Below are 18,079 nucleotides of genomic sequence, written 5' to 3'. Positions count from 1 at the left end.
CTGTTATATTTTGCTTTTGCATTCGCAGCTACGTGAGGCGCATACTTCAACAAGGTAGAAAATTTCGAAGCATATTCTGCAACAGTCATTGTTCCCTGCTGCAGACTATTGAATTCATTTTTTTGGGCAATATAATAAGAAGGAGGAGAGTACTGCTCAAGAAATTGAGCCTTGAAGACATCCCATGTGACTTCAATCCCGATTTCTTTCAATCCAATCTCAGCGGCTTCCCACCAAGATTTTGCTCGGTCCTTTAATTGATAAAGAGCAAGTTTCATTCGCCGAGCCTTAGAATATTCAACAATATTAAACAAGTGCTCGATATCCTTCAACCAGGCCTCTGCTCTTTCTGCACTCTCAGTGCCAAAGAACCTCGGTGGTTTCAAATCCTGGAATCGAGCCATCACTAGATCCATGGACATTCCTTCGAATTTTCCAACCAACCTCTCAGTACTACTACTTGAAGTTTCATTTGTATGATCCATCTACAAATCAGATGATGAATATCACAAATAAATATCAATTACACATCATCATCATATCAAATCAGTAATCTCATCAATAACTTACTCAAACTAAATCAAGCAGGAACAAGTAATAATTCAATTGTGCCTATTCAAGTGTACATCAGACTCAATCGAGCATTCCCAGCTATGCTCTGATACCATGCTATGTGGGGCCCTTAGCTCCTAATCCTTAGTACAATGCAATTTGATTAGGGTTAATTAATCATAGCAGAAAACTAATAAAAAAATTTCTTTACAGTGAGCCCAAAACGTTTCAATTGTAATTATAATACTTAAAATAGTATATAATATAGTCTCGTCTCATCACATCACAATATAAAACAAGCCCACACGTAATTCAAAACAACTACATACAAACAAATTCATATCATCGGGACATGTCCCGGTATATAGATACATATATATACTGGGAAAGACCACTAAACCTCAGCACAAACTGTGACTCCCTCCATAAGCACCCTCTCCGGTCTCCTGATATCCTGGAGTACCTGTCATTATCCACATACAAAGAAAACAACAGCCCCCTCTGGGGTAAGCAAAGCTCAGTCTAAAACAACCGCAATATATATCACAAGTATCTAAACAATGATATATAGTATGCAATGCATGTATGTCGTGGAGGTATCAGGTCAAATACCCATCCACTGAGCATATATCGGAATCAATCAAATCGCTATCAAATCAATGCTCGAGCAGGCACATCGGCCTCAATCAGGGATACTCGTATAACAGCGTCGACAAAGCGCCATCAAATCCCAAATATCAATCAATCATCGAGGCGACAAATGACTATGCTTTAAGGGCTATATAATGCCAAAAATAGCATCGTGTTCACAAACCCCAGAATCAAATCCAATCATATCAAGGTATACAAGGATCATAGCTCAACGTGCATGTCATGTATCGATGTATGCATCAAACAATGTGTGTTAACAAAATATTTATTTTACATCGAAATTCCAATCATAAATGTCATATATGTCATATCAAGTCAACAAATAAGGCATATAGACACATATTCTCAATCAAATCAATAAGACATATATCATACGATACAGATATCTGTCGTATGTTACTCGGTCGCAACATACCTCAATTCTTCGTTTCCAATTGATGTAGCTTGAAGATATCAGTATAAAAATCTATCTACATCAATAACATATTCATCTCAATCAATAACATCATTCGAAATCAACAATATAAGTTTCAAATATCTTTTGAAACTTTGAAAATTCATATCAAATTGAAATCATAACATAATTCAATTCCGACTTTGAATTCGAGTTTCTTGTCGGTTATTCTATCACATATATATATCTCGACCTCAAATACATGCTATTCCAGCATTTCAATAATTAAAGCTGCTGAAACCAAAAGAAACTTACCTCAAAAGAAAGCTCTCGACGCAAGGATTCTGAATATATAATTTGTTCCAAGTTCTGATAGCGTTTCGAAGTAAATTCGACTGATAGAACTTGAATTCCCTCGTTTCTCTCTCTCAACTCTCGAAGCCTCCAAAGGAATTTGCAGAAAATTTCATTCTTATCAACCTCAAATACTGTGCAGCTGAACGGTGCACGCATATGCGCCAAAACACGCGCATACGCACCTTTTTTCTGTCCGGAAAGTTACTTCGCACGCAGGTGCGCCGCTTCCTGCGCATGTGCGCGCGTTTTTATGTCCGAAACGTTATTTTAGGTACCGAATTTGCAAAGGTTGTCAACATGAAAGTTGTAGATCTATGTCTTAGCTTTCATTTGCCACCAACCTCACTCAATTTGGATATCGTGCGAGAGTTATGCTCATTCTCCCAACATGTGTCAGTGCAGGAACAGCAACGCACACGATACATTTCGGGATGAGTTTGCCCCTATTTCCAAATGGATTTGGACAAAACCCAGAACATGAAAGTTTTAGTACCATGTATTAGATTTCTAATGAAATTGGTCTCATGTCATTTGGACTAATACTCAGATAATTATGCTAAAAACCGTAACATGTGTCACTTTTCTGTTGCGGTTCAGCACACTTTTCAAACACTAATCAATTTCTAATACAATATTTCATTATCACCACCTATATTCTCACTGCCATTGTCATGATATACATCATATACGTAATCATATGATAATTTCATGAATTATCGATAATCAACATAAGATTTACGATAATACGATACACGGTCCTTACATCTTCACCACTTTTAACATCTTATGTTTGGGTAACAACTTTTGACCAATCATTGAGCAAACATCATGCCTCCAAATTTTCCAGCCTTAATCTAGATCGTCTCTCATCTAATGATTTCCTGTTATACTAAAAGTTCGTTCCACTGCAACCTTTGATACTAGGAAAGCTGGAATTTCTTTTTCCATTATAGACAAAATTGAATATACTTGTGTTTTTTACGACCACCATTGTAATATGTCAAAAGTATCCTCATCTGCATCACTAAAATAAAATATAGTAGTAAAATCATTCTAAAGTTCCTGATTGGAAATTGAAGATCAGCATGCACGTTTCATCTGTTCTCTTAATAAAAATGGTCATTTATCAAGTTTATAAGTGATATTACTAGTGATAGTAGATTGTAGTTCACGTCAAACAATTTATACACCTATTTGGTGTTATATTTATTATAAATACCATCTAAATGAGTTCTAATACTAAAAAAAACAAATGAGTTAGATGGAACCATTTCCGTATTAGGGTCTAAAGAATCATAATATAATGTTAGCATTTCTTTTAAACCATTTAATTTATGTTTAGGATATAAAACAAAAATACATAAAATTATTTCAGGAATTTCTAAAAAATATTTTTCTCATTTTGCTTTCATGACATAAATACATTGAACTAAAACATCATCATTATATTTAATATGTCCACTAAAAATACATGCAATGTTGCAACAATGTGTTATAATTAAATGACAAGTATGCTAATAATCAATGTATAATTAATCACTATAATCATTAAACACTTTTAAATTTCACAAATAATAATGCATATATTCCATTGATTTGCAAAAAAATAATATCACGAACTTGAACATATTGATGAAAAAATAAACATAATAAATCTTTATATTCAAAAACGATAGTAACAATTTATATGTTGAATTTCAATGTACTAGAACATCCCGTGCAAACCGTTTATGCCTCATATAATTGATTTTACAAAATTTGCTTCATTATTTCATAACATTGAGATGTGTCTATAGATAATGAATTTCGATCTTAATTGGTTTAATATGTGATTCTAAATTTTTTAGTTCATCTTGAAAATAAAAATTTAAAATATACATGTGCACCTAATATGAAAAATTTACCACCTAGCGGATGTTTACATATTCTAATAAGCTCAAGAACACTAGAAGTATTTGCAGTAACATTATCAAAAGAAAATGAAAAAAACTTTTGAAGTTAAACCATATTCTTCTAAAATAACAAATAAATGTTCAGAAATATTTTGTGTCATATGTGGTTTGTTAAGACATATATATATACAAGCATTTTTTAAATGTTCTAAGAAATATTAATCCAATGACATGTAATACTCATATATAAACAAAGTTTCTAATTATCACTTCAAATATCCGAATACAAAAAAAATTTATTATTTAAACTAGCAAATTCTTTAAATAATTTTTTTTTCAACAACTAATTTTTTAAGTGTGTGTTTTAGTGTATTTCGTATAATACGTTTTTTAGAAGGATTTGCATTTGTTTAAAATCAGTTTTCAAAAGATAATTTATCGCAAAAAATAAAAGAAATTTTTTCAATTACAAAAAACTAGTTGTTTCTTCTCTAAATTTAGATTCAAAATATTTAAATAGCTTAGAATCGTTACCTATCTGAGACGAGAATGCCTACATTTGAGAACTGTCAATATAATTTCCACCCGATGATGTTTTCTCGATGTGTCGTTAAAGTTTCATAACCACCTCTTTGTTGTCATTTGTAAACTTTCGGAGGATATTTGAATTTAGCTCACAAATCACCGGAGGGAAGCGTCACATTTTCGAAATGTGTGGTGAAAATATTAGATATGTGGTGAGGCACACTCAAGTTCCTTCGGATTGCTCATACTTTACTGATTCAGATGATGATGTGTTTGTTGGACAGTCTCTTGTTCTTGATGTTGCTCCTTTCATTGAAAAAATCAAGATCATAAGCATCAACATTGAATGAAAGAAAATCGTGATCCTCAAACTCGGGCATGACGCTATTTCCCTTGCCCTTACTACTACGACTTAAACCGGTTATTTGTATAAAAGTAAAATTGAAGTAATTAGGAAAATAAATGAACAATTGACAATAATCGAGAATTGATATTTTGATCATGGAGAAATAAAATTTGAATTGCGGATTAATGAGTGAGAATTAAGAGATAATTGTGTGGGAAAAATGTAAGAGGATAGGGTAATTTATAGGAATGAATTCGTAAAATTAAAAAGAAAATCAACAGTTTACCGGTCTGTCCGGATCCGGGTGTTTTATTTTTATTTTAAAAAAATTCAAATAAGGCCTGTCTAGTTGATCAACGTCCACTTGATCGCGATCGTTGATCTTCAGTGGCTAATTGATCCGTTGATTTGTAGTATTCCGTTTAATATAAAAAAATTAATTAAATATTGTCAACCCGTCTATTTCGACCATTTTTACCCATGAATTTTTGAACCTAAAATCATAACCGGACTGTTTTTAATCAGTTACGATCACGATTTCGAGTCACATCCATTGATTCAATTAACCAACCTCTATGGACCACAGGTCGTGTCCGAGTTCTGCTGCAACCCGGACCGTAGATTTTTAACCGCTATGTGTGGATGTGTATGAAATAAACCATCAGGGTCTGATATAGATTGGCGAGAGCGCCCTTGTTCTTATGATAAATCTTAAATTAGGAAGAGAATGCCGACTTTAGACGTCAGCTCGTCCAGAAACTTCTATTCGTGTATATTGTTGGTCCCACGTGAGGAATTTGAGATAATAAAACCTGAAAGTAAAAGAATAAACTGGACACCGAGATTTACGTGGAAAACCCCTAAAAATTATTAGGGTAAAAACCACGGGTAAGATGAAAAGAATTTCACTATAATATTTTGTGGTGTACAACTCACTCACTGTGTTTCCAAAGAACACACACTCTCTTAATACAGGAGAACAAAACACCTCACAAATATTATAGAACTAAGCACTCAAATGCTTATAAGATGAGAGAAAACTCGAAGAAGAGATAATTTCAAAATGAAGGGAGGAGCTCTATTTATAAAACCTCTTGACCGTGTGAATACGCGTTAAAAACGCATATTCAAACTTTCCACGAAATTTCCGCCCGTTGAAATTTCCCCCAACCCGTCAAATATGCCAACCACACATGCAAAATATGTTGTACCCACTTTATTTAATTTTTTGCCGACATATATCACTTATATATATAATTACGAAAATATCTTTCTTCGAGACACGTCCGTAGAATAGAGAATCTAGCGGATTAAAAGTGTTCTTAATCGCCTCGCACGGTGAGTTTCTCAATTGAAACCTAATCTAAGTGATGGTATCTGGATTTTGTTTTTCAATTCGCAACCAGAATAATTTATATGGTGTAAGGTATCGTTTTATCACATCAAAACGTGTATTTTATGGTTTGTTACTTAACTCGTATGTAATTTACTGTTGACAGTGGAATTTGTGGGATTGAATTATGATCCCTGGAATCTGTATTATTTGTTAACGATTTTTGTCTCGGATTGATGGGTTTTTTTCTCGGGTTTGTGTGTTTGAATGAATGCATCTTTGCCATTCCCATGTTGCATAGAATTGGGTAGGGAAGGAAAATACGGACCTTTCCTTTTGTTTTGTTCACTGCCAGGTTTTATAGCGAATCCTCCTTAGTTTAGCTGTATCCGGAGAGGATGTCATATTTTCGTCTCTCTCCATCTCCCTCCTTTAATCCATCCCTCCTTCAATTTATTATTATTCTTGTTTCTCTTGAATCTCAGCATCTGTATTTCTTAGTTACAAATGCTTTCTATTGATCCATGGTTTGATGTCTGTCCTTGCAGATGCCTTACTCCAGAAGGCCAAGGTGCGGTTTTTTTTTTTTTGTATTCGTTGTTTTATTCTGGTGTTATAAGTAGCGGTTTGATGCCATATGTTATCCCATTTGTCATAAATCCTGTGCAGGTATTCTCTTTCTCCTTCCCCTTATAAGCGCTACAGTAGATCGATCTCCCAATCTCCATCAAGGAGCATGTCAGGGTGATCTTTTGTCATGGGCTCCCTCGATTTTAACTTCGCAGATATGTCTAGAACAGAATTGTACTCATGTAATTGAACTACTGATGTCTCTTGTCATTTGACTGCAGGAGCCGTGACTCCAGTGATGCTGAAAATCCTGGAAATAATTTGTATGTGACAGGGCTGTCAACTCGGGTCTCATGGAGGGACCTTGAGAAGCACTTTTCAAGTGAAGGAAAGGTACATATTTTTTCTGCATATCTTCCATCCTGTTGGTGTATGGAATATCTTTATGTTCTTGGGATATTGTCAGCCTTTTTGAACTGATCTTGACATCTTCTGTTAGGTGGAGGATGTCCGTCTTGTAGTTGATCCTTGGACCCAGGAATCTCGTGGATTTGGTTTTGTGACTATGTCTACTGTGGGGGATGCTGATAGATGTGTTAAGTACTTGGACCGCTCGGTGCTTCAAGGCAGGGTAATTTCCGTGGAGAAGGTAACAGTTTTTTCTGCACATTTTCTTCTCTGCAACATTCATATATATGATCTCAGTTGCTATTGCAATTGTTAAGCAATTGATAATAAGCAATTGATAATTGGATCCATTTCCACGTTGTTTGTTTTTAGATGGATATTGTATTTGAAAGCTATTTGTTTCTTTTGGTTAAGTTTTTTTGACAACAGGGTAGCTGTGTGCAGCAGCTCTTCTCCAAACTAACAAATCAAATCGAATACAACGAGCAAATATCAGACTGTTATTTCGAGGGTTGTATGCCCTGCATATCTTTCTTTTTGCAGTATAATCTTGCTGTTATTTTGTCCCTTATATTAATTTTCAGATTCATGCATTTCCCTTTTCTGTATTTGCTAGTCATTGATCAATTAGGAAATCGTTATCAGGGAGTCTGTATCATGGTTTGTGTGCCTGTTTTTGTGCAGGCTAGAAGGCGGAAAGGTCGGACACCTACGCCCGGAAGATATCTCGGGCCGAGAACTGTTCGTGGTAAGATGTTTGGCTTTTATTTATAATAATATTTTTGTTGAGAGATTTTTGTTGCTAATTTTCTTGCATTCAGTGCTTTCTAATCTTGTGTTATCTTATCCAGCACGTCGCCGATCTACCTATTCGAGAAGTGTTTCTCCGTGCTATTCATCTGAAAGAGAGAGGGGTAGCAGCAGGTCATACTCTCCTTGTTATAATCGTCGACACCATTACTGCAGTCCATCCAATCGACGTAGGTCATATTCTCATCACAGGCGTGGAAGGTCTTATTCCCGATCTCGTTCTCCATCCTACAACAGGTCTCCTGTTAGAAGGCAAGATCATTCCTACTCTCCTACCTATCACAGGTATTATTCACCTGATGAGTGCTACTACCGAAGGCATCACCGTTCTTCACCGGAGACTCCTGATGATTACAAATACAGAAGTAGGTTCCGGTCTCGTTCTCGAAGCATTTCACCAGTGCTAAGGAGATATGAAAGAAGTTACTCACGCAGCATCTCGCCCAAGCGCTCGAGGAGAAGTTACTCACGCAGCATCTCGCCCAGGCGCTCGAGAAGTTACTCACGCAGCATATCGCCCAGGCGCAGTCCGTCTCCGAAGTACTATAGAAGGAGCTACTGTCGAAGTGTTTCCCATGGTGACAGTCGCTCTTCCCGAAGTCATTCTAGGAGTGCTAGTGCCGATTCAACCTCTCAATCTGAGTAAAGTTTGTCATTTCTAGTCTTTCGATATCATCATGTCATGGCGTCTGTTAAGATGTTGCTCTGTACAATTCATAGGTATGTGCTTTCGTTTAGGATGAGCTTGTGACTCGTGAAATACTGTCTACACTACAAAGATTTGTTTCGTCAGGTTTCCCTGGTTTACGTTGTTGTGTCCTGCGTTCATATGTTATGCCAGGTATTGGGTGATTTATACTTCTCACGTGTAATAAATACATGATGCGTGGATATGAATAAATACATAATGCGTGGATCTTTTCATGCTTCATGTTTGCCCTTCGACTAGGGAGCTAAGCGATCCAAACCAAATCAAATAGTAGGAGGTTTGAGTTTGGTTCGTTTAAGATTGTTCGAGCTCGATTCGAGCTTCTATTATCAGGCTCGAGTTCAGTTTGTATAGAAATTACTGAACTCGAGAAAAGTTCGAGTTCGGTTCGTTAAAAGCTCATTTATCATGTTAATCATGTCGACCTCTCGTATATCATGTTTAACAAGTTTGGCTTGAGCTTGACTCGTTTGGAGCTCGTAAAGCATAGAATTGAGTTCGAATTTGAGCTTGATTCGAGCTTGTTAAAAATTAAATATATTTATGATTAATTTTAAATCAGACATAAAAATATAAATCATTAATAAATAACCAAAACGATAAAAATAACAATTAAAAAAATATAAGTTTATTATATTATTGAACATCTCAAAATAATGTATTTAGCACCCAGATAAAAAATATTCATCATACATTAATATCATATAAATACCATTACTATAACTCTATTCCTTTAATATTCCATTAGTTGTATTCCAAATAAATTTTATTTTTAATAAATTTAAATTTATTATATTCAATTTAATATAATATTTTAGGATAATAATTCGTAAAGTTACTCAACGTGTATATGACTTGATTATGTAAATTTTTTTGGGAAAAAAAATAAGTTGGTGTATTTCTGTTAATTTATTATGTTTTAAAGAACTTTTTAATATAATGATATGCAAGTAAGACAAAAAAAATGTAATTGTGATTATATGATGTAAAAACATCTTTTTTTCAACTATGTTTTGTGTTCAATTCCTTCCATCGACATTAGTACTAATATTTTTATTTGTCAATTCAACAAAGGAGTCAAGTTCGAGCTGACGAGCTATCTAAAACGAGTCGAACTCGAGCTCGCGAGACTATGATCGAACATGTTTGTGAGCACACGAGCTGAATATTTTTAAGATTGAGTTTGGTTTGATTGAATTTTCGAGCTCGAATTCGAGCTTGAGGTTGGCTTGATATGATTAACAAATGAAAGAGTCAACTTCGAGCTTACGAGCTATCTAAAACGAGTTGAGCTCGAGCTCGCGAGCCTATTATCGAACATGTTTGTGAGCACACGAGCTGAATATTTTTAAGATTGAGTTTGGTTTGATAGAATTTTCGAGCTCGAAATCGAGCTTGAGATTGGCTTGATATGATTAACAAACAAACTCAAACGAGCTTTTTATCGAGCCGAACTTCGAATAGCTTACAAACAGTTTGATTCATTTACATTCCTGCATTAAACCAAAAAAATTTTATAAATTAAATCCAGTCGATTGTTGACTGGATTTAATTTATAAATTTTTTTTGGTTGAATAGCAGTCGACTAGATTTAATTTATGAAATTTTTTGGTTGAATGGCAAGGATGAAAAGGTCCGCTGAACTCATATATACACGAATCAAATGATATATGTCGGTATCTCCGAATTGTTGGTATCAACTCATTACATCAAACTCATGCTACATTGAAGGATCGTTTGCTCAGCATCTTTGGGATGCTTCAAACAAAATATTCTCCAATGAGCTGCAATAACTCGTGTTCTAATAATATTAACACCGATGAATTAAATCGAGTTTGGTTAAAAACCAAGCGGAAGAAACTCGAAGTAATCCTTCGTGAAGAAGACTGTTATATTATAAAGCATTTTATCTTATGTAAACTGAATAACCGAAAATGGATAAATTAGTTTTTGCATTCATCAGTTCAGTTATGGTGACAACTGAACTAATGGATACTCTAACTGATCCAAACAGTTTGAAAGCAACAGTTAGACAGTTAAATATGTTTATGGATGTTCGGAGACTTCAACTGCTCCTACGTCACCCCTTCTACCGCCTCGGGTAGATCCACTAGAAGACTTTGATTTATACAACTCTTTGTACAAACCCACTCAGCTAGGACTTATCCACTGCCTAAACTGAACTCCTAGACTAAGACTGAAGGCAGCACCTTCCAGTTAACACTTCTTTAATGTCTATGTGAGAAAGACAACATACACAAGTTTAACGTCTTTGTGCAAGGCTGTATTTGAGTGGTTGAGAGTGTTTGTGTGTGTGAGAACATCGTGTGTGTGAGAACTGAACAAGGATGTTCTCACACACTGAGGGAAATACGCTTCTAATCTAAGCTGATATATCTGTAAAGAGTTCCCTCAACTGGGCTAAATGCTTCTCTTAAGCTGATATGACTTTGAAGCGTGCCCTTTCTTTTCTCTCTTGAGTTGTATATGTTTGAGTCTTCACTGAACTTCTCTTTATATTGGCGGGAAAACTGATCGTACAGTAAGACTCATTTATTGTATCTGTTGCATCTTGAATTCGTTTCTTGGACTGTGTCTCGACTTTTCGGCTGTCCTTCTGAAACGTTTTTGTCTTTAATGTTCTGATGCAACGTCCATTATTGTCCTTTGTCTGGGTAATGGTTTTGTACTTCACGTACAGCTGGATTCCACTTGAAAGAGTTTGTCTTCATCCATAACTGAAAGATTCTAACTGATACTTCGAACTGGTCAGTTGAACTGGTCTTTCAGTTGGCCTGGTGAAATCAGTTGACTCGTTAGTTGAACTGATTTCACACTTGTTCAGTTGGACTGATCAGCTGGGTTTTTTCATCAGTTGAACACTTCTTCGGCTGGCCGGGCTTCTGAGGTTTTCCTGCTGAATCACTTATCAACTGGACAATCAGTTGGACTGCTCAATTGACGTAACCAGTTAGACTGATTCATTTCGTGCGATCAGTTGGGTCTTTAATTTTGCGATGTAAACATCTCGTGAGTGATCGTAGATGCTGCACACTAAGGTAGATCATTAGTAACACAATTAACAAGTTTTATTATCACCAAAATCAAAATTGCGAACTTAAAAAATTCCAATATACGTACATACTTGGTGAGCATTAATTCTGTTTTTTCTGTTTACGGTGAGCATTAATTCAGTTTATCATCCTTTAACTCGGTTGATTCGGTTAAACTAAATTAATAGATGAATTAATTTGAAAGTTTGGTTTCTGTCAATTTGAAAATCCATTAAAAATATCGATTAAATCATTTCAATTTTTATTTTTGAAAACAGATGATCGATTTAAAAAAAGAACGAAATTTTTTTATAAGCCAAAATAATATTCGTAATATTCAAATAATATATTTTTGTTGCAGGCCGAACTCTTGTTTTTTTTTTAAAAAAAAAAAATTGGTTTGGTTTATTGGGTTTTCACAAAGTCGGTTTGGGTTTCGATTCTAAAAAAAAAAAAATTTGGTTCGATTCGGTTTTAGGAAATCCCCGACTAACCGAATGCTCAACCCCTACAAAACATAGGAATAGAAAAAAAATACACACAACCTCATGCATGCGTAAGCATGTGTAAATGTATAATATACAAGAAGAGAGTTATGACGAAGTGTAAAGCGAATTCAGGCTACAGCTATTACCAGTTCCAGGCCAGCCGTGTTCTTAAGCATTATTAGATTTTGCTTGCAGGTTTCCTATACAATGAATGCCGGCCTTCAGCCACAACCTCCCCTGTTATTTTGTTCCGTAACACAACACTTGTCCCATAATAACTGCCTCGATTACCTAAAAACCTCGCCACAATGTCCAATTCATCCTGTGGATCAGTCATGCATAGAAATAGTAACATGAGCTTTGTTGTCATTTATTTATTCAAACAAAAACCACAGGTAAATGGACTTGAGATAGAACTCAACTGCATATACAAAACAGAAGAGCAAAAGAGAGTTGTCGAACATTATCTTCACAGCTAGCAATAATGATCTATATTATTCCCGAGTCCTATACACCTCACAATTGACACACAGGTGGCTGATCCTAGATTGTTTCTTTTTACATGTTCAAAGTTGAAAATGGAAGACATATATTTACGGTGAAACGTATTTGAAAGAGGGAAGATCAAATTTGAAATAATGAGCTTTGTTGACAACTGATTTGCAGTTCACATGCATCCTAACTCCAAGAAAACAAAAAAACATGTTACTTCAAAATTCCACTCTACCTACTTATAAATCACTTATATGGACATAACAAAGTCTCGTCTTTTCCTTAATAAAGAACGGGGAAACAAAGTTAAGAAACGTGGCAAAACCAGTAACAAATAGACAACAATCTGACTGCAAATGAGTAGAGTTCCCACACTTAGATTTTGTTATATCCAAAAATTGAATTGCGTAAAAATCGTGAAGTTAAAAAATGAACAATCTGTGTGCCGGTAAAAATCAGCAGCAAAGCAAGCCATTAGTTTTATACCAGGCAAACTAAGACCTTAAGGCTCGAAAAAAATAAAGGGTAGGATGAAATTATGTTTTGTGGATATATAACATGTAAGAGTTTATACATAAAGAAAAAAAGAATGAGGCAAGTGCAACAGAACTAGCATATCTGCTTATGGCTGAACAAACAAATATAAATAATTATTGCACAATATTTCAGATGGGATTCAAAATTCCTCTTTCAACATACGATTCACACCTTTAAGGTGTTCCAACCAATTCACACACTCCACAAAAAGGTAGCTCCTCAGTTGGCATCTCCACACCTTAATAAGTAAATTCCAGGATAACAGTCAAGGATCTCTTGGCCTAGTGGTATGTGCAATCTAGAGTGATAATCTCTCATTGAGAAAACAAATCCAACACCAAGATTTAATCTATGTCCACAACGAACATGCATAACAAAAAGAGCAATATTTATTAATAATCTGAAAAGCAGAAGATTGGAACAAGAGCGCTTACATTGACCTTAGCAGGGGAGAGATAAGAGATGGACATGTCCACCGATACATCCATGGCCAGACCCTCCCGATGAATGGCCGCAGCCCCGATTTCATCTACTAAAGCTGATATAGCACCCACAGCCAAGTTCCCATTTTCATCCTGCACAAGAATAAAAACCTTGATCCCACATACTATTGATAAAGGGTGTCATTACTTCAGCTAACAATAGAAAATAAACCAATAACAAATCCGATTCTCTGAAGCTCAACCACCAATTTTTACATACAGTGAGGCGAGGGGGGACTTGGAAAGAACAAGAGAAGGAATCGTGTTGGTGAGAGTGGAATTTGACGCCTCTAAGGATGAAATACTCGAAGAAGCTCGATTCGTGGTGGGGTCGGTGAGGAGGAAAGGTGAGATCGGCTCCTTCGCCATCTGCCTTTCTCCTCAGAAATTTTTCCACCTCCTCCTCCATTTTTACTCAACACCAAGGCCGTTTTCCCTGAGCGCTCGTATATTTTATTCACTTTTGACCCAAATATATATTTATATATATACACTCTATAAAAGCACGTGTGGAGTAAATAAGAATGATATTTTTTAAGTAAAATTCATAAAATACAATAACATATCAGATCAATTATAATTAAAAAAAAATTAAAACTAATTATCCAAGACAAATGTAATTGTCTGAATGAGCAATTCGTATTTCAGGTTTTGCGTTGTCACAAATATAAGAAACTAACGTAGTGTTTTGTTTAAACATAATAAATTTTTACATATATAGCGACATCTTTTTATATCATTTAATTGTGTTAATGATTTCATAATCATCAATATTGATTAGTTTTAGTAGCTTAATATTGTATATAAATAACAAGAAAATTAGCAATAGTAATATATTTTTTTACGTGAGGACGTACAAATATTTACGTTGTTGAAAATAATTTTGTTGTCTATATAGTTTTCCACTTAAATTTTGTGGTGCTTAAATATTTCTAAAAAAAATCTTGTCCGGAACTTTAGAAATAATACATATTTGTCCTTATTAAGATTAATTTTATGGTTAAAAATAACGATTCAATTTAATTTCTTGTTTTTTTAAGAGTCTAGAACTCGAAGTATTATGGTAAAAAATTCAATGGACTAAAGACATAATGATAAATATGGAGGTGTAAATAAGTTGTTGAGGTCATGATGTGCTAGTTAAGAGGAAATCCGAAGTTAAGAGAAAAGTTAAGAGAAAACCAGAACATTTGCTAAAAAGATACTCCAGTAGACAGTCATTAACATACATTGAGTAAAACTAAACTGCGAAATTTCAAAACTAGAAACATTAGATTTCGTACTAGTGATAAAATATTAGACTAACATCAAATCATATATTATTACTTAATAAAAGACTAGTGTTATCCATTTTGTATGTACTTTTTATAAGATAATGTTCGTATTTAATATAACTGTTCTGTGCAAAATTACACTTCATTTAATGACATTAAATGAACAATATAAAATTATTTATTACTCTCTTTAACAAAGTCCACTCTTGAATTCAGGTACACTCAACCAGAAAAAGAGTCAGTTATTTATTGAACGTTACAAATTAACTATATAAAGGTCTCTTGATGTTTCACAAAAACTCTCCAACTCTGAAACTCTGAATTTATTGTGAAAATTTGTTAAAAAGACTCAAGCTTTTCAAATTCTCGGAAAACCAGTACACACTTTTAATATATATCAGATCGAGAAGATCACTTCGTGCTTTATTCTCACTTACTCTTTGTTTTATCTACTATAAAGTGTGAAGTATTTGTAATATGTGGAAAGTGTATTTCCCATAACTAAATCGATCGAAGCGTTGCAACGTAATACGAGGAGTTTCAGTAGGCAATAGTAAGATCTACTGAATTGGGTTTGTACAAGTGTGTATCAATCAAAATTTTCTAATGATACTTTCTGGAAACAAAATAAGGGAAGACATAGATGTGTTTTGTCCTTCGAACTTCTAGAAACAAGTTTTGTGTCTTACTAAACTATTGCATTTAGTTTCACTAAAGTGTTGTGGATTGTTTTCGCACTTATCGAAGTTGTCTGCTACACTTTCCAAAAACGAGACTAGCTTCTGAATTTTAAAAATATTTCAGAAGCACACTTTTTAGAAGCAAAATTATTTGAAGTTTGAAGTGCTTGTTTAATCCCCTTCCAAACACTTCACCGATCCTAACAAGTGGTATCATAGATGGTTTATCTTGTTCTGAAACATCTATTGAATATATTCATGGTATCCTCCAACAAGATTCCTAAGTTCTCAAAAGAAGACTCTGATGACTTTAAAATCAGAATGAAAGCTCATCTCTCAGTACAAGACAATGACATGTGATATGTCATTATTGATGGTCCCGTTAAAATCATTAAAGTAAATCTAAGCAGTGGTCGTAACAAGTGTTGATGCACAAATGCTAGAAAACACAGAATCGAGTGGACCAGCAAAGATAAAAAGAAAGCTAATATGGATAATGTAGCAAATGATATTCTGTACAAGACTCTTGACAAGAACACCATCAGAAAACTCAAGATGCGTTCTTCTGCAAAAGAAATCTGAGAAAAATTGATCCAGATATGTGAAGGGAATGACCAGACAAAGGAGAATAAACTTCTGTAGCAATGCATAAGTTTGAGAATGTGTAAAATGAAGATTGAAGAATATTGAAATAATTTTGATGAAAAATTCAGCAGTATTATCAATGAGTTAGTAGCTCTTGGCAAAAAACATGACAACAAAGTAATTGCTCTCAAATTCATGAGAGCACTTACCAGAGAAGAGATGTAAGACCTTGTAAATTAATTATAACGTAATTTGATATAATTAGAACAATTATCGAGTTTGTTAATTAAATAATTATTTATGCCCAATAAATTTAGAAAGTGTACTAAAATATGTATTTTAAATATCAGAGATTTAAATGATATAAAATAAATATAAAATAAAAATAACACACAAGAATAAATTAAATACAAAATCGAGATAAATAAAAACAAAATACAATACACACATATACATACCACATTTCCTTACCAATAAAAGAAAGAAAATCCCCAAATCCCTTGCCAACTCGTTGCTCATCTTTTTCTCTCCTTCAAGCTACAGTCATTGCCTTCTTCCTCACCAGAATCTGACTATGTAGCTGCTGGAAAATAGTGCAGCAACCACGACAACAGCAGCTCCAGTCCTCTCGACTTTGCTCTAGATCGACATCAATTTGTTGAGCTAGTACCTCTCTTGGTTTAGACGGGTTCCTCTCAACATTTTTCCAGCTGGCTTGGGTGAGTTTCTCTTGTGATTTCAGAAATCAGGTCAGCTGCAGTGGAGCAATATTATAATATGTAACTAATCTCAGTTCTCTTCCCTTATCAGCCGCTCGATCCAAGCTCATTTGATTTAGTTTGGTGAGCTATTCTTGTTGCGAATTCTTAGTATAATTGTGCAGCTGGATTGAATTCAAGCTAACAAATGTAGCCATATTCTGTTTCAGTAGGTGTCGTGTAATTGGAGTCCGTTCTTTATGTTGCTGCGATTTTGACATTGCGAATTAGTAGTTTTGTTTCAAATAGAACTTGTATTGCTTTGTGTTAACTTTCTTTATTCACTATAATAATCGAATATCAATCAGATATGGATTTGATATGATTTTATTTACCAAAATGTATCTAAATTGTATTATGTATTTGAGTCGGGATAAAAACCTATTGTATTTTGCAAATATGAGCTCTGTGCACTAGAATTATGGAATTTTGGCTCAAATGAAAGTTTTAGATCTATGAGTTATTTTCGAAATAAACCAGAATCGTTTAATTTCATTAAGAGCATCACTTTCAGGATAAATTCTCGGTTACTGTATACTTTCCCAAGTGCACTGAGTTAAATGATAATGCTACTTACTCGTTCATCAAATTGAGACAATGATTCTCCTTGTTTCATTTTGATGATGTCAAACTTTTGTTTAGCAATAGAAAGTTTGTTTTCTTTTGTTAGTTTATTTCCTTTGCACAACTCAATCAATTTTTCACAAATTTCCTTTGTTGTATTGCAAATCTTGATCTTGCTAAATGTATTCTCGTCAAGAGTTTTATACAGTATGTCTTTAGACATATTATCGATGTTGTCTTTCTTTTTAACATTGTTTTCTATACATCTCAGGGCTTTTCAAATTTATGAGAAGCTCCATCAGTTATAGCAACAACCGTATTTACTTTCATAATTTTCATATCTTCATCTTGTGCAACTAAATGAATCTGCATCCTTATCTTCTAGTCATCGGATCGTTCTGTGGAGAACATAGAGATCTTGTTGAATGAAGCCATTTTTAGAAAATGTCAAGAGACAAGAATAAACCTCGCTCTGATACCACTTGATGGAATCAGTTGAAGTGTTTAGAAGGGATGTTTGAATGAACACTTCCTAAATTCTTTTTTTTTCAAAATTATTGAGTTTGGTTTGAAACTGAACTTGATATTCTCGATTGTCAATGTCAGTTGGCTAAAAACA

At 34.3% G+C, this 18,079-nt stretch overlaps 2 protein-coding genes across 13 annotated transcripts; one reads left to right on the top strand and one right to left on the bottom strand.

The window, feature by feature from the left end:
- Positions 1-5,943: 5,943 nt before the first annotated feature.
- LOC142541134 (uncharacterized) lies at positions 5,944-8,769 on the top strand. 10 transcript variants are annotated; one of them, XM_075647736.1, is made up of 7 exons: positions 5,944-6,055; positions 6,599-6,621; positions 6,720-6,788; positions 6,902-7,013; positions 7,120-7,269; positions 7,458-7,776; positions 7,880-8,769. In XM_075647736.1, exons 2-7 carry the CDS (start codon positions 6,599-6,601, stop codon positions 8,482-8,484), a joined length of 1,278 nt encoding a protein of 425 aa, XP_075503851.1. In that variant the 5' UTR covers positions 5,944-6,055; the 3' UTR covers positions 8,485-8,769. The 10 variants fall into 10 exon arrangements, with proteins under 10 accessions (XP_075503851.1, XP_075503849.1, XP_075503855.1 ...); XM_075647734.1 differs by having other exon boundaries at positions 6,720-6,794; XM_075647738.1 differs by having other exon boundaries at positions 5,990-6,621; positions 6,720-6,794; positions 7,880-8,324; positions 8,361-8,769.
- A 3,355-nt stretch (positions 8,770-12,124) lies between these two features.
- On the bottom strand, positions 12,125-14,047 carry LOC142539161 (uncharacterized). Of its 3 annotated transcripts, none has more exons than XM_075644440.1 (3): positions 13,820-14,047; positions 13,552-13,692; positions 12,125-12,410 (listed from the first exon to the last, which is right to left on the bottom strand). In XM_075644440.1, the coding sequence occupies exons 1-3, from the start codon at positions 14,006-14,008 to the stop codon at positions 12,267-12,269; spliced, it is 474 nt and encodes a 157-aa protein (XP_075500555.1). In that variant the 5' UTR covers positions 14,009-14,047; the 3' UTR covers positions 12,125-12,266. The 3 variants fall into 3 exon arrangements, with proteins under 3 accessions (XP_075500555.1, XP_075500557.1, XP_075500556.1); XM_075644442.1 differs by lacking the exon at positions 12,125-12,410 and adding an exon at positions 12,444-13,398; XM_075644441.1 differs by lacking the exon at positions 12,125-12,410 and adding an exon at positions 12,445-13,355.
- Between the last annotated feature and the right edge of the window lie 4,032 nt (positions 14,048-18,079).

This window comes from Primulina tabacum, chromosome 3 (assembly GCF_025594145.1).
Source record: "Primulina tabacum isolate GXHZ01 chromosome 3, ASM2559414v2, whole genome shotgun sequence".
NCBI lineage: Eukaryota > Viridiplantae > Streptophyta > Magnoliopsida > Lamiales > Gesneriaceae > Primulina > Primulina tabacum.
The sequence above is the reverse complement of the archived record's forward strand: the minus strand, read 5'-3'. Positions and strand labels throughout refer to the sequence as shown.